The 15,880-nt window shown below is 53.0% G+C and overlaps 2 protein-coding genes across 2 annotated transcripts in view; one reads left to right on the forward strand and one right to left on the reverse strand.

Moving 5' to 3' along the window:
- LOC146597668 (acetyl-coenzyme A synthetase 2-like, mitochondrial) lies at window positions 1–13,439 on the forward strand. The gene is made up of 14 exons (XM_085301738.1): window positions 1–447; window positions 1,670–1,766; window positions 3,123–3,322; window positions 4,007–4,182; window positions 5,459–5,611; window positions 8,200–8,347; window positions 8,883–9,020; window positions 9,274–9,366; window positions 9,794–9,906; window positions 10,469–10,595; window positions 11,297–11,424; window positions 12,181–12,244; window positions 12,591–12,712; window positions 12,803–13,439. The coding sequence occupies exons 1-14, from the start codon at window positions 132–134 to the stop codon at window positions 12,977–12,979; spliced, it is 2,052 nt and encodes a 683-aa protein (XP_085157864.1). The 5' UTR covers window positions 1–131; the 3' UTR covers window positions 12,980–13,439.
- The window catches only part of ABCD4 (ATP binding cassette subfamily D member 4), a 21,383-nt gene continuing 18,939 nt past the window's right edge, over window positions 13,437–15,880 (reverse strand). The window contains exons 17-19 of the mRNA XM_085301826.1: window positions 15,596–15,672; window positions 14,268–14,383; window positions 13,437–14,106 (exon numbers count right to left, since the gene is read on the reverse strand). Coding sequence (XP_085157952.1) covers window positions 14,011–14,106; window positions 14,268–14,383; window positions 15,596–15,672 — 289 coding nt within the window. The 3' untranslated portion in view covers window positions 13,437–14,010. The remainder of the gene's footprint in view (window positions 14,107–14,267; window positions 14,384–15,595; window positions 15,673–15,880) is intronic.

A 15,880-nucleotide genomic window follows, 5' to 3' on the forward strand; every position in this document is an offset into this window, starting at 1 on the left:
TGCCTTTCTGCACCCGGCGCTGCCGCGAGCGCAGGGCAGGGAGGYGGGCGAGCTCCCGCGTCCCGCGGGGGGCCCCCGGCCGCGGAGCCGGCTCCGGGCGTCCTCATCCTCCTTCCCCGCCGGGGGACACCATGGCCTGGCTGCTGGCCAGGGCTCGCTGCCGCCCCCCGGCTCTTTCCCGGGCTTCCTGGTGCCCCCGAGGGCCGGCGGCAGCCCGGGGCTGGAGCCGCGGGCCCCTGACGGCGTACATGCCCGAAGCGGCGGCGTTCCCAGGGCCCAAGGACCACCGGGGCTTGTACAAGGTGTCGGTGGAGCAGGGGGACGCCTTCTGGGGAGCGCTGGGCAGGAGCCGGCTCACCTGGATCACCCCCTTCCACGACGTCCAGGACTGCTGCCTGCGCCAGGGCCGCGCCGCCTGGTTCCTGGGAGGACAGCTCAACGTGGCCGGTAAGGAGCAAGGCCGATCCCTCGGGATCCCCCCCTCGGAGCGGCCCCTCCCCTGGGGTGGGGGTCCCCCCGCCGCGGGCGCCTTGCTCGGCTCTGCAGCGAGCTGAACCCGCGGTGCTCGGCAGGCAGCCTTGCATCGGTTYGTTCCTGCCCAGCTAAGGAGAAAAGCACCTGCAGAAAGCAAAATACGGGAGCAAAGAGTGCTACCGTGGACCCTCACAGCCATGTCTTCTTCTAAGCTTGGGTTGGGGGCGACTGCCTTAGGGGTCCTGCCGTGGGAAAAAATAGGGGCTGATGGCACCGGGCTCGGTACGGGCATCTGCTCACCCCACTGTTGATTCTAGAGCTCAAATCAAAGATAAGTCTCCCAGCAATCAGGTCTAAAGTAATCTATTTAGGCAGAAGAGCAGGAGTTATTTGCCTCTGGGTTTTGAGATCCTACTGTTCCTGCTTCTAGGTTTGTTTGCTTATTTTTTTCCTGGAAAACCACAAATGTTCAGGAGCAAAAGTTTTTTTTTTTTTTTTTTATCTGCAAATTATAGCTCTTGCATTGTATCATAACCTGGCTGTAAAGGAAAACACTGAATAGTATCAGGAAAGGCTCCTGATGAAACTGCACTTGCTAGCAATGTGAGGAAGTTTTCTTGGCAGAAGAATTACAGCYGAAGTCTCAGCCTCCCATGGCCCTAGAAGCCCAGGGGACTCTGCAGTCATTGCCCTGACTAAGTTGCATCTTGGACACTGCAGCCTTCCTGAACAGATCTTCACTTGGTCCTAAGTTTGTTATTTAGGAGCTGCTATTTCAGTAGCTACTGAAAAAACTGCCCCAGTCTGCTGTTGAAGAAATAGCAAGTCAGTGCTGAGGAGAGTGACGGCTGAGTTAATGTTTGCTAGGCCCACAGAGGGCGGTGGGATGTGGCCTCCGAAGGGACTTGAGGCAGTTCAGATCCCAGGYTGTGTTAGACTGCAAATCAAGGGAGGCTGACAGTGAGGACTAGTGTCTACTGGTGTGGTGAGGGAGGCMTCAGGCTTGGGACGGTGCTTGTGACCTGCTGGCTGGTGTCGGCAAAGATGGGCTCCAGCGTGAGCGAAAGGCTAATGCCAGGCAGGATCCTGCTCAGCCCTCAGTGTGATCTGAAAATGGGACTGCCAGTACTGGCTTTCTGAGAGTCAGGAGGTACTGAGAGCTGCCCCAGCAATGACAGTGGATCTTCTCTTCCAGTGAATTGTCTGGACCGACATGTCCATGTAGCCCCAGATAAAGTGGCCTTAATCTGGGAGAAGGATGAACCAGGGCAGGAGGTACAGATCACTTACAGGTTGGTACTTACCTCTGAGTGTGCACAAGAGATACATTGCAGCATGCACCAGGGCTGAACTGATCTGCTGATGCGTGTCATGTGAGGGATACAGCATCCCTTAGCGTAGACAGATCAACAGCAGGTGGCTGTTGGCTTGCCTGAGCAGATCTGAGGCCTCAGCCTACCCCCYGATTAATCCTCTGGTGCTTAGCAGTCCCTGCCTGTTGGGGAGGCAGACACAAACTTCTCCTGACAGCACTGCAATACTCATAGGTAAGGGCCTGTGGGAAGGTCACATGTGTGTTCCCAGAAGTGTTCSTGGTGCCCTGGCTAAGTGCAGGCAAATGCTCTGCGGGTGAATGCTCTGCGGTAGAGGCCAGATTCAGAGCTGCGGGGAAGGCCATACTGGAACCTCAGATGACCATGGGTATTGGGAAATTAAGAGCTCATGCATATGTGGGCTTGGRTATGCATTGCTGCTGGGCTTGGATCTCTGCAGGGACTGCCTGTCCCACCCTGCAGGTTGCTCTGGGGACTCCCACCTTCTCGCTCTGTTTGCCTTCTCTAAGTCTCCGTGCAGACTCCACTCAATCCCTCTGCACACAGAACAGATCCTTTGTTTTCTCTGGCTCCAGGCCTCACATGACAGATGACCATTCTCCCCCCACCAATCTCCCCAGCTAGTTTTGGAGAGATCTTCCATGAAATGAGAAACTGGCAGCCAAGCTTTTGTTTCTGGGAGGGATGCTCCTTCGCTGAGAAAGCCGTTGTTTTGCTCACCASTTTGCTACAGCTGTTGTTCTTTCTCGTAGGGCACAAGCTCCAGAGGACTTGGCCTTCCCAGCTTTAACAAAGCACAGTTTTGTTTTGGTTTGGTTCCTTTGCAGAGAGGAAGATATCTAACTGTTCATGCATATCCTCTAGTGTTGCAGAGTAGAGACTGTTGCTCCAGTTGTGTGGGCTGATGAGAAAAGTGCAGGCTGTAATGGGAAAAGCCAACAAGATAACTGAGGTGGTGTGAATTTGCTGAGCTACAGGAATCACCGGTGCCCATTACTGGCCCTACAGCCTGCTTCTAGCGCTAGTTAGTGATCAGAGGAAAGCCCTGGACAGGGACAGAAGCCATTCRGATTTATTTCATTTCCATGAGTAATGGCCCATGTCAGTGACTGTCTCCTCCCTTCCTTCCCACTGACATGTTGACAGCTCTCCCATGGGCTTCCAGTCTAGGGGAAGATTAGGGTGCTTAAGGATGTCAGGTATGTATCTGTGACTCTGAAAGGCCCTCAAGAGGAGGGAGCTCCCCCCCACCACCATGCACGTAGGTAAGATCTGCAAGAAAGTTTCTAACTGTGCCCTTGCTTCTTTCGGCAGGGAGCTGCTGGAGTTGACATGTCGCCTGGGAAACACCTTGAAGCGGCACGGGGTGAAACGGGGTGACAGGGTCACCATCTACATGCCCCCGTGCCCACTGGCCGTGGCCAGCATGCTAGCCTGTGCCCGRATAGGGGCTGTGCATGCTGTGGTGTTCGCTGGGTTCAGTGCAGAGTCCCTGGCGGACAGGATCCAGGATGGTAAGAGCCAGTAGGTAAAAAGGACGTGTCCCACATATCCCTTTGGGAACTGCTGAGCACTGCTGAGCTTGCTGGTTCAGTAGCTGGGGAACTCAGGGCATGACTGTGTCTGTTGTATGTCTCCTGTAACTGAGACTGCCAGTGGCAAACTTCTCAAGCCATGACACCTAAGCAGAGCCCAACCAAGGTGTAGGCTTGGTACAGATTGTGCTTCTGGGTAAGACTCCCCAGGCTCAGTGAGGRTGTCCTGCCATGATGTATGGCCATGGAGCGGGGATTGGTACCCCAGAAAGCAGCATGGGTTCACTAAATATCTTTCAGCCCATGCAACTTTGCCTAGCTGCAATGGACTAGCATAAGCCCCTCTGAGCAGCGGTGGCCTGCCAAGCCTTCCTGGGATAAGGGAGGGGTGGACTAGTTCTTCTCTTCATCAAAGGGAGTGAGGGGCTGGGATACAGCTCCCCCTCTGAGGGGGCACAATGCGGGCAGTTCTGCGAAACAGACTGCAAAACAAAGACAAAAAGCCACTGTTTTGGTTAAACAGAAGATTCAGGTAACAGGGGCTGGGAGATGGTGTGAGAGGAGCAGGGTGGGAAGTCCTGGGTGCATGCTAGAGCCAGACTGGTGTATGATAGGTGGTGAGGGGCAGAGCTGTTTATGTGGCTCTTCTTTTGTCCTCTCCAGCCCAGTCAGAGACAGTGATCACAGTGAACCAGGGGCTGAGAGGTGGCAAGGTCATTGAGCTAAAGAAGATGGTGGACGAGGCTGTGAAGCAGTGCCCGGGAGTGAAACGTGTTCTGGTTTCAATGAGGACTGACAGCAAGGTTCCCATGACAGCCTTGGATGTGCCACTGGAGGAGGTGAGAGGCTGCCCAAAGCCACTCCACTTTTCCTGGGTAGTGCGTTCTTGGAGCAGGGGTGGGATGGGAAGGGTGGGTCCTGGCTGGCCCCAGCAGCTCTGCTGGCATTGACACAAGGTGGGGATGGTGTCCTGCTGCAGCAGTGAGAGCTAGAGCTGCATGYGAGTCCAGGGCAGTCCCAGGAGCACTCAGGACAGGTAACTTGTTGATCTTCCTGCAGCCGTCGCTCTGCCGTCATGAGCAGGCAGCACAAACAAGGGCTTGTGACAGTGTGGACCAGGGGCTAGAGRCGCTCCTGCCCCACGCTGGGACACTTGCTGTGAGCCCGGTCCTAGTCCCCCACGGAGGTCACACACAACTCTGCCCATGTACCTGGCACTCCCTGCCAGCTGGCAGCTTGTGCCCAGGTGAGCAGATCATGAGGCTGTGGGCCTGCTGTTCACAGCAGACGTGATGTCCAGGCTGCCAGGAGGGAGTACTGACTCTTTCTGGAGAGGTGAGACCCTGTCATGCGTTTCTCTTAGCTCCCTTGAACTGAACAGAGTTCTCCCTGTCTGTGCTCATCTTGTCTAAAATCAATTAGTGATAGAAAGGCTTCCTGGGAGACCTCTGTGCTGGTCCAAGAAGTGACTGTGTAAAAATAGCTGTCTCTTACTCAGCAGATCTGCTCTGAGGAGAGTGTTTTGCCAGCTCAGCAAGGCAAAAGAGAGTTCAAACTCTTGAACAGGGGGAGAGGAGGTACAAAAGCAGAGGAGGACCATACAGTGGGAATAGGGAGGTACAGGTGGTCAGAGGAAGACTTGGAGGGGAGGCGGGCAAGGCCTGTGGGACAATACATCCTGATCACTTGATGAAAGGAAGCCAGTGAAGGAATCTTATGATGGACAAACTGCACAGTTACAAGCAGCAACATCTGACATCTACTGGATGRGGAGAAATGGAGGATCCAGTGGTTAAAGTGAGCATTATTCAAGGTGTAAGCTCAACTTCCAGTCTGGGGACAAATCTGAGAGATGCAGTGAAGGAGAAAATGCAACACCCAGGAGTAGGCATAAGAAGCCAAGTCTGTCACTGTGCTGCTCAGTGCTGTCACCCTGCCAGACCTGACTTTGTGCACCCAGCTAGTGTCAGTTAACAGAGGAGCGAGCCAAAGCGTTGCCTGTATGAAGTGCACTGCAGTGCAATGCTCACTCCACCCAACGAACCAAGCAGGTGTACGGACAGCAAGGGAAACTTGAGAGACTCTGCATGAAGACTGCTCTGCTCTCTGTTGCAGGAAATGATGAAAGAGGATGTGTGTTGTGAGCCTGTCGCTATGGACAGCGAAGACATGTTGTTCCTTCTCTATACGTCAGGCAGTACCGGCAAACCCAAGGGCCTGGTCCATTCCCAAGCTGGTTACTTGCTCTATGCTGCCCTCACACACAAGGTAAYGAGTCCCAGGCATATAGCACTCATGAGCTAGTAATTCATAGGCAGTGCAGCAAATGGACCTGCCATCTTGTGCAAAGAGCACACCTTCATCCAGAGCAAAATCTCTGGGAGCCCTAGTGGAGCACATCTCCATCCAGGTAGTGAGGGAGAGCAACGTGTGCCCTGGAATAGGGGTTCCTAAGCACATACCCCTTCAAGCTACACTCTTGGCTTTTGTTCTTTCTTTCCCTGCCCTGTCCTATGCTGACTCACTGGCTGGGTTGCTCAGCCTTGCCAGAGAAAGTATTTTGCTGGGTGATGAGGAAGTAGTCAATTTGCTCCTGAAACTCCAGACTTTCTCCCCTAAGCCTAACAATCCTGGCTCAGGTGGGAGATCAAAGGTAGCATTTCTGGGAGAGGCATATCTGGGGATAGCAGTAAAAACTGAAGAGTGCCCTAAAGACTAAGASTCTGCACCTGAACATTGTGGATCGATTTCAAGAAGAGGGAAGCCTCTAGTCCGCATAACAGTATTCCCAAAGCAAACCCTAACTGAGCTGGATAAAAGGGCATGGAGTGCAGCATGAAGYAGCCCTTGGCTTCAGGCGTCCCTCCAAGTGGTTGGGGGAAGTGTCTTTTCTAAAACGTTAAGTGGAGTCCCTTGGAAAAGGGAGTTCTCCGTACAGWTCCTTTACTTTGGGTCTGGCTCTCCCTCTACACGGCTGAAGTTTCAGCCGAGTCTCAGACTTTTTGCACTCTGTGAGACAGCAGACTCAGTGCTGGGTCCTCTCCCTCAGTGAGGAATGCTGGAGGCCAGACCTTGTGGGGCACATGCAGTGGGAGGAGGCAGGAGATATGTGGAAGCCATTGGCTTTGCCGTAAGCTGAACTATCTGTACAGCTTTACTCAGCATGATGCTTAACCCTCTTGAGTCCCTGTCATCGTGCAGTTGTCCTGTTGGCATCAGCACAGCATGAGATGCCTGATTCGAGAAGCCCAAGGCATCAGAGTTGGTTTGTGAGAGGCTGGAGGCTTCTTTTCCTGAGATGGAAATACAGGGAGCAAGCAGCATGGGGCTGTGCTAGCACTCAGGTGCTCTGGAAAGCGTGACACATGGTTGGCATTACTTACTGCTCTGTTCCCTCAGCTGGACGTGGCAGAGTGCTGCTGCCATAATTCACTGATGAGTTAGAGAGAGACGGACCAAGCAGGGAAAGTTTCCATTACAAACACCCTGGGGCGCGTGAGGCCCTGGCCAACTCTCCCTTGCAAGGACCTGGCAGCCTGCGTATGGGGGGAAGTAATAAGAGCCGCGAAGGTCTGAAATAGCAGATTCCAGAACAAAAGGCGAGAAGCAATGGGCTGGTAGGAGTTGGGCCTCTGGGAATTTTCCTGGCATTGAGCAAAGGAAATGAAGGMAAGTACTTGAGGAAAATAGACCTGCTGCTGCCAGGCTGACAGCTGTGAATCCTGCCCTGCATAGAACAGACTTCATTTCCCCATACTCCAGCCTTAGAGTCAGGGGTCTCCTAAGACATGTGGCCGTGGAAACAACAGCATGTCCTGCTSCCTGCCGGGCTCACCCAGTGGAGGCAGAGAGGTGTCAGCTCCAGCGGGCAGCTGGGGTGGCTCCAGGCTGAGGGAGGGCTCTAACCTCTCATAAAATCGGTCTTCTCATAAAATGGGAGCAGCAGCACGTGGGTTGCACATAGCAGGTGAGGTGGAAAGAGCCGGCTTGGTCATGTAGTCCAGGGACAGCCTGAGGGCTGGACAAGAGGTCAGAGCTGCTCACTCCAGCAGGGAGGGTGAGAGGCAAAGGCACGGGAAACCCTGGGCATCTGTCTCAAGAGTCCCTCAGTGGCGATCAGGAATAGCCCTTATCAGGTTGGCTTAACTGCTGTCCGTTCTCGTTGTCTGTCCCCTGAGCAGCTCCACTGACCACTAGGTCCTTTTCCTTTCCCTTCCACAACATCCTGCCTGAAGAGGTGTGCTCAAGGGGTTCGTACTGCTGGCTGCGTAATGGCCCTGTGGCATAGTCTGTCCCACCGGTAGCTCCGTTTGCTGCCTCAGTGCTCCGCTGCTGAGCTCAGGGTTTTCCTGAGTGGTTACACASGGTTTGGAGTCCAGCAGTGTCTGCAGGTGCTCACAGGCATCCTCCACGACATTGCCCATGCCTACAATTCCTTTCCTTCCACGCGGTCCTGTGGGTACAGAGGAACCCTCCTCACCCTGACAGTTCTCCAGTTTTCGTGCTGTAAAAGCGTTTGAGTTAGCTGTATCTGGACATCAGAGGAAAGAAAGAAATACTGTAGCTTTCCTCCAAGGAAAAGAGCAAATTTGCCTGGGGCTTTTAAAAAGCGTATTGCTCTTCCCTTGCACATTCATAAAGCACCTTTATTTATTTATTGATAACATTAAAAAAAAAAAAAAAAAAAACTCTACAGGGACAGAGTGCCACTGCTGGAGGTGGTGGGAAGGCAGAGGGATGCAGTGAGCAATAGYGCTAGAGCTGGGAGGATACACTGGTCTTGGTTGTCCTCCTTGGCAGGAGGGAAGGGCCTGCATCCAGGCTACATCACTCACTGTCTGTCCTCTCTTGTTCAGTATGTGTTTGAYTACCAGGATGGGGACGTCTTTGGTTGTGTGGCAGACATTGGCTGGATCACCGGGCACAGCTATGTGGTCTATGGTCCCCTCTGCAACGGTGGCACTACAGTCCTTTTTGAGAGCACTCCTGTCCATCCCAACCCAGGTGAGTGAGAAGGCAACCGGTGGCAGCAAGGAAATGCAGCAGCACCTTGCAAGAACTGCAGCAGGCAAGGAGCTGGCTGCTCTGATGCCGAGCAAGGTTTTGTGTCTGTGCCACGCAGAATGGCATGAGGAGGAAGGCCTGGATGCCACTTCACRGGGATCACTGGGTCTGCTGCCGTGAGAGTCTCGCGCTAGAACAGTTTTGTGGAGACTAGGGACTGTGCCCTGTGGAGAGGGAGCAGGCAGAGCTGCTAGACGAGGAGTCTGCCTTGTTGGGAAGTTACTGTTGTTTCTCCATGGATGATGCAGTTTCTCCCTGTCCCTGCCTGCAGCGGGGGGAGCAGTGAAGCTAGGTCATGTGGAAGGAAAGAGACTACTGCTGCTCTTGGACTGCTTCTATTCTGCCTTGGGGAAATTAGCTTGGCTCCAGGTCCATGTACCGCTAGAGAGCCCCTCCTGTCACCTCCTCTCCCACTGTCTTGGGCTCAGGCTGGAGGAACCTGTGCAGGTGCTTACTGGCCCTGTTTTCATTCCAGGACGCTATTGGGAAACAGTAGAGAGGTTAAAAATTAATCAGTTCTACGGGGCGCCCACTGCTATCCGCTTGCTCCTGAGATATGGTGATGAATGGGTGAAGAAATATGATCGCTCTTCTCTCAAGGTTCTTGGCTCAGGTAAGCACTGGGCTGGATCAGCAAATCCTTAGGTTGGACCTGGGCATTGGGTTGTGCTGCTCTTAGAGCATAACAGCCGGGAGAAGGCTGTTTTGTCGAGAAGACCTCTCCTCTTGTCCTCTGCCTCTGCCAAGAGCAGCAGAAAATGGGGAGAGGCCATTACAGCAGTAGCAGTTTGTTGCAAGGGTGGCTCTGCCTTGCTTTAGTTTGGACCTGGCCTTTCAGCTCTGTCCCTCTGCCTTTCCCCTTGCAGTGGGGGAACCTATCAACAAGGAGGCGTGGGAGTGGTACTTCCATGTGGTTGGCGAGGCACGGTGCCCGATAGTGGACACATGGTGGCAAACTGGTAAGATGCATAAAGCCCTTTGTTCCAGGCACGGCCAGCTGCTTTTCTTCCAAGCTTTAGGAGTAAGCTGCTGTTTTGTAGGCCAAGAGGGAGTGGTTGTTACTGACACACCTGTGTGAGCAAATCTCATAAGACAAAAGGTCATGGGCATCAAAATGTGATAGAGATAAACGGTCTTTAAAACTAACCCAGCGAAACATGGGGCAGTGGACTCTAGGGAGCAGATCGCTGCTGAAGTAAATAAGCAGGATCATTCTCCTACGAAGAGTCTTTCTCAGCTCTCTGGCAAAGTGGCTTTGTCGCCAGCAAACCCAGGCCCAGCATGCAGCCCAGCAGAGGTTCAAGGTGAAGGCTGATGTCTCAGTAGTATTACCTGGCTTTCCTCTCTCCCTGGCTTCGGTGAGCATCGTGTTCTCGTTCGTTTCAGAAACGGGAGGCATCTGCATCTCACCCCGTCCTTCTAATCCTGGAGATGAGATCCTTCCAGGCATGGCCATGAGACCCTTTTTTGGGATCAACCCCTGCCTCCTGGACGATAAGGTACTTTAATAACCTGCAGCTCAGACGCTGGCCCACTTTCCCCCACTAGCTTGTAGCCTGTAGTTGCTCAAGGGAGTGGAGAGCTACAGGCGCGTCTTTCCTTCTCGCCTCCGTTAGCCAGCAACCTTCTTTACTGGAATGGGATCARTAGTGACACTGGTAGCAACATCTTCCAACTGGTGCAGAAATTGCTTTTTTCTAGACTGTTCTGTACTGAAACGACACACTCTGCTAATGCTCCCTAGCCAGCTTTCAAGCTCCTCAGCTACATTTAACTGTGCCAGCAGCTCTAGCTAAAACAAGTTACTGGTACTCAAAGAAAGAGGAGTCAAGGCCCTACTGAGGTAGCTGGGCTTCTAGCTGGAGGYGCTGTGCATCCCAGAATAGCAGGCAGTTGGTTGCAGAGCTCTCTGGGCAAACAGGGTCTGCAGCTTGATGCTGGGTACACAGGACTCTCCTCTCCGTTTTCCCTGGCATTTTGACAGGGGGTTGTTGCAGGGCGACGGCTGAACACCCCAGTTATCCTCAGTCACCGTTATTAAAAAGGCTAWCTATCTTACAGGGGAATGTCCTTCTGGAAAACGATGTCTCTGGAGCCCTCTGCATCTCACAGGCCTGGCCAGGTATGGCACGGACCATTTACAATGATCACAAGAGATTTGTGGAAACCTACCTGACTCCTTATCCAGGTAAGGAAAATGAGAGGCAGGTCACGGATGGGGTGCTGGGCTGGGTTCAGCCTGCATGCTGGTCTTCTGCCCAGAGGCAGCACTCAGGAGAGCTGGCCTTGCTGCTTTACKCTTCCACAGGCTTTCAGCCTGTGCTGAGGCTCTCCAACTCACCATGCCTCAACTCCAGTACTACCATGGGAACGGGCCTTTCTAACCCACCTTCCCCACTGGGACACGTACTCTTTTAGGAGAGTGGATTTTTCCCTCTGCCCCTAGAAACAAAACCCTGAGCAAGGCAGAAGCCTCTCGATGCTTCTATCTTGCAAATCCTGTAAGCTCCTGGCATCCATCCCAAGGCACTGAGCAAACCCAAGAGTATGGGCATCCCAACACGAAGGCAAAGACAGAAGTAACAGGACCACAGGGTGCTGTGCTAGGGCAAGATGCAAGGCTTACAGTGATGAGGAAGGTCTAGCATCAGCCAAGAGAATTAGGAATTTCCAATAGAATTAGGGTGCAGCAAGTACTGAGGCAAAACACTAGCAAGGGAGGCAGGCACCTTCACACTGGGCGTCTGAGAGGAAGGAGCAGAGCGCGCAAGCCCTTGTGCCGACTGAGCACAGAAGGGGGTTGGCTACGTCCTGGAATCGGCAAGAGAAGGAAGCAGGGAACTGCTCATGCTCAGCGCGACAAATGACTGATGGCTCTGGCTACTGCAGGGTTTTTCTTCACTGGAGATGGTGTTTACCGTACCAGTGAGGGCTATTACCAGCTGACCGGACGGCTGGATGACATCATCAACATCAGCGGGCACCGGCTGGGCACTGCAGAGGTGGAGGACGTTGTGGTAAGAACTGTAGGTCAGCGGTAAAGCAATTTGAGGGGGTAGCGACATAGCACTGGTGGCACTCAAGAGAAGCGTCCTTGAAGCACCAGGCCAAAAACATTCTGCTGCTTCAGTGGCAGGGAGCAGGGTGGACCACTGTCTGCGTCCGGAAACAGCTTCCCTCCCTTTCTGGCTCTTCGCCCGCACTCTTCCCTCTGCGTACCRCAGTCCTGACACTATTGCCACCACTTCAGCAAGGGTTAGGCTCTTCCTTCTGCTGAGGAAGGCCATGCTTAGGGAGACCATTGCTGTGCTATGCCCAGCACTAAACTCCCTCCTTCCTCTGCCAGGTCCAACTTGTTTAGTGCTGAGTTCAAGACATTTAGCTCAGCTGGTCCCATACATCTCCCTGGTCTCTGCAGCAAGGGAGGGACAGAGCCTGATAAAGTTTATGAGTGAATCCCAGGTGAATCATGGCATCAGTAAGGTTGGAAGGGACCTCTAGTGGCAGGCAAGCCCCTTCCCCATCCCTGGGATACCAGGGTGCATCTGTGAGCCAGTAGAGGTTACAATGCTTGCTGGAGCAACCCAAAAGCACACAACAGGGTCTAGAAACCTGCTTAAAAGAGGTCAGAGACAGAGACTGCAGCAGGAAGGGGAAAGGACAGAGGCCATCTCAGGCCCTTCCCTGTCYTTCTGGCATAACTACGGCAGTTCCTAGGCAGCAGCTAGCCTGCTGAGAGTGCTGAACTGAGCCGCAGCCCTGTTCTGTTCCAGAATCACCACGCGGCAGTGGCAGAGTCTGCTGTGATCGGCTACCCACATGAGATCAAGGGAGAAGGTGAGGAACTTGCTTTCTTGCTCCTGAAATCTCTCCCCTGGCTTATGTCCTGCAGTGGCAAGTGGCACTCTCATACACACCCCCATGATACAGCACATTATGGAGCGGGGCGGCGGGGGGGGGGGAGGTCACAGCAATCACAACCTACRTATGAGGCTAGTTCTGCTTTGTGTAAGGCAGAAGCAACAAGGAAGTAGCTCTGTGGCCAAAAGCACTTGCAGCTGAGGCTGCAAAGCATTCCCTGAGGCTAACCAGCAGAGAGACATCTCTCCTGGCACTAGGCCCACATAGCCTTGCAGGAACACACGGTGCGTGGCAGTCAGTAATGTGGTGATCCTTCTGCCAGGAGCCTACGTATTTGTTGTGCTCAAGAAGGACAGCGGCTACACACAGGAGACTCTTACTGCTGAGCTACGAGAGCTGATCTCAAAGAAGATTGCTAAGTATGCAGCTCCAGAATACATTCAGGTAACACCTGCAGGCTTGTCCAGCACCCACCCCTGCAGTCTGGCCAACTTCTCTTTCCCTTAGCCTTACCTCTGCTGTTTACTGTTGCAGGTCACACGCAGGCTGCCCAAGACACGCTCTGGGAAGATTATGCGTCGGGTGCTAAGGAAGATTGTGGAGGACAAGGCCAGTGAACTTGGGGACCTAACTACCCTAGATGACCATGAAGCTGTGCAGCAGATCATAGAGGGACACAAGTGCCTAGTGCAGGGGCAGAGGAGCTGCTAGCTTGGCTCTCCCTGCAGCCACCTTCTCTCCCTTCCCTGCCAAATTGGGGCCAGGCCTAGAAATGTCACTGGGCTACTGGAGCTCAGTAAGTGACACAAAGACTGAATCTCCACTGCAGAGTCTCAAGCTAAACTCTCCACGACACAGAGACACTCAAAACCTTTGCACGCATGCATGAGATAGGAGAGATTTTGATGCAACATAGACATTTCCTCCCCCAAAAAGCAGAGGGCAAAAGCCCTCCTTGAGGCTCTTTGTGCCTTATAGTATCTGTGGATTGAGGAAGAGGGCAGGATATTGTGCCCAGCCCTGGATATATATATTACTCCTACCCTTGCTTTGCCCTTCAGCAATAGTCTAGTCTGAGACCACTGCCAAACTGAAAGCCTTTCCTCCAAAACAAACAGCAGAAGGACAAGATACAGCAGCCTGATTGAAATACACTGACTCTTCTCCGTAAGTCTTTGGCTAACAGGCCCCAGATTTTAATACAAAAATGTTCCTTTGACCGGTAACAGCGTGTCATAAGGAAAGCAGAAGTATGCCCTTCTCTCTACTAGCATCTCCCCCACCTTAGAACGTGTCTTTGACAACTACGGGTAGTGGTACTGAAGGCTGTCCTGCAGAGCTGCGTACCAAAGGGCCAAGGTCACTGAGGGGAGCAGCAGACTGCATCCCAGTCGTGCAACACTGCTCCCTGGACAAGTAGAGGTAGCGGTGCCCACTGCTTCTACCAGCCCCAAGAGGTGGTGTCTTCTTTCTGCAGCCTAGTGCTCAGCCCCTTCCCCCTTGAGAAGCAGAGAGGAGGGAAGGGCAAGCAGGGAAAAGGGTAAGATTGACTTGTCTGCTCATGGCAAAACCCCACAATGAGCTCAGACTTAGCCTTGGGTCCCATCAGCAAAATCCAGAAATGGTCTTGCACTGAACTGATTCCTTGTTGATAGCTGCTGGCTCTGCAGCTCCACATCTGCTACTCAGAGCTTTCCCAAGGGTGTGTAGGTTCTGCAGCTGGTCAGACTAGGGCATGTTTTTCAGCATCCTTCTCCATCTGGGAGGCGCTTCATCTTCTCGCATCGTGTGAGCTCCCATCTTCCCTCCCCATGAAGTTTCAAAATCCAGCTGTGGAACTGCAATTTAGAAACACAACAACTGAGAGGTCTCTATAAGGGCATGTCCACCTCTATTAAGGTTCCCCAGCCTCACCCACTCCTCTCTGCTCATCAGGGACCACTGCTGTCTGCCCTGTCTCACCACTAGCTGGGAGGCTTGTGCTACCTCTCCATCTCACCTTTTCCAGGCTGGCTCTGTGTCCCACGCTGACCAGTGTCATGCCCAGCTGAAGGCACATACGGTACAGTTCACGCTCCACCTCTTCTGTCAGGGCACTGGTGGCTTCATCTAGCACTGAGAGAAAAGCTGTAAGCCCCACAAAGCTCAGTCCCTCCAGCCTGTAATCTCTTCCCCACCCCAGGAAGGAGAGTAGCAGTTGCTGAGACCATTGCACATACTAACCAGAGCTCACCAACAACAACTGTAGAAGGTAAGTAASGAGAAGCCTAAGGTCCTCTGTTTACCTCTAACATAGCTGCTCTTAGCCAACTGGGAAAGCCAGCCTTCTCCACAAGCCTTCAAATCCACCCACACAGTACAGTTCACCTCATGCATCTCCCTCAGTGGCTGCCAGCCACTGACTTATCCCCTTGGTTGTGAAAGCCAAGACGTGACCTTCCCAGGTCCTATGAGGGAAACGATGTGGGCCACAGCCTCTGGCTGAACTGCAGCCTGTTCACTCCTCTGGCTAGGACCCTACATGCAGGAGCCAGGACAGCCTGTGGCAGCTTCCTCCCAAGGAAAAATACTATAAACCTGGAGCAGATAAATTTAATTTGTTTTACATCATTTCTACAACTGCTAGTTTTTGATCCATGAATTCCTTCTGTCAGGACAGCACACAGCAGTACTGCAGACTTTAGGGGAAGAGATATACTTAAATGTGGCTAAGTGCTCCTAACACTGGCTCTGGTTACTGGCACACACATCTACCTTGGCCCATAAGGCCTCCAGGCTGACTTCAACAATCTCTCTCCCCTGACCCTGCAGCAGTCACTAGCCATCTATGTGTGCAGAAGAATTAGACCCATCTACAAAGAGAAGCTGCTTTTGTGATGTCTCAGAACTGCTTCTACCACTATCTTCTTTTGCTGTGTTATAACTAAATTTCTCAGGGCAAATTGTTTTCAGAACCCCACAGGGTTCACAAGTTTCAGAAGTGGCAGCTAACACCATGCTCACTAGGATGCATGCTTCCTTACATGGCAACCAGTGARCAAGCTGAGGTGGTGCTGCTTCAGGTATCATCAGAGCTGGATAAGGAACACTAACTCCTAGCTGCATAACAGCAGAATGTTTTACACAGCCTCTTGATTCACCTCCCTCCACACACACCACGAAATGTTTTCACCTCTAAATCCTCTGTGTGCTACTCTGCCTAAAATCGTGATGAAGACCAAGCATGTTCCTGGCAAAGGAGAAAGGCATTCATGAGCCATCTTTGTAACAGTTTCTTTTCACGACAAAAGCCTCGCTTGTCTCTTCAGCCTGTGGTCGGTCACTCACCTGCGTATCTGGGCTGGAGGTAGAAGAGCCGTACAAATGAGAGCCTCTGCATCTCCCCTGGGGACAGGGCATCATACCTGCAGCAGGGTCAGCATTCAGAATCTCCCTCCATGAACAGAGCTCATTTGCTGAAGAGCTTATGGTTACTGATGTCAGAGACCACAGCAAGCACTGTCCCTGTGTGTCCCACTCTGCTCCCCTCCTACACACACACGCACTCTCAGGGCAGTTCCCTTCCAGGCCAGGCTCTCAGATGCAACATGGGACTGGCTGTGCACCCCTGAT

This window comes from Rhea americana, unplaced genomic scaffold, assembly GCF_003343005.1.
Source record: "Rhea americana isolate MKP2758 unplaced genomic scaffold, rheAme1 scaffold_18, whole genome shotgun sequence".
NCBI lineage: Eukaryota > Metazoa > Chordata > Aves > Rheiformes > Rheidae > Rhea > Rhea americana.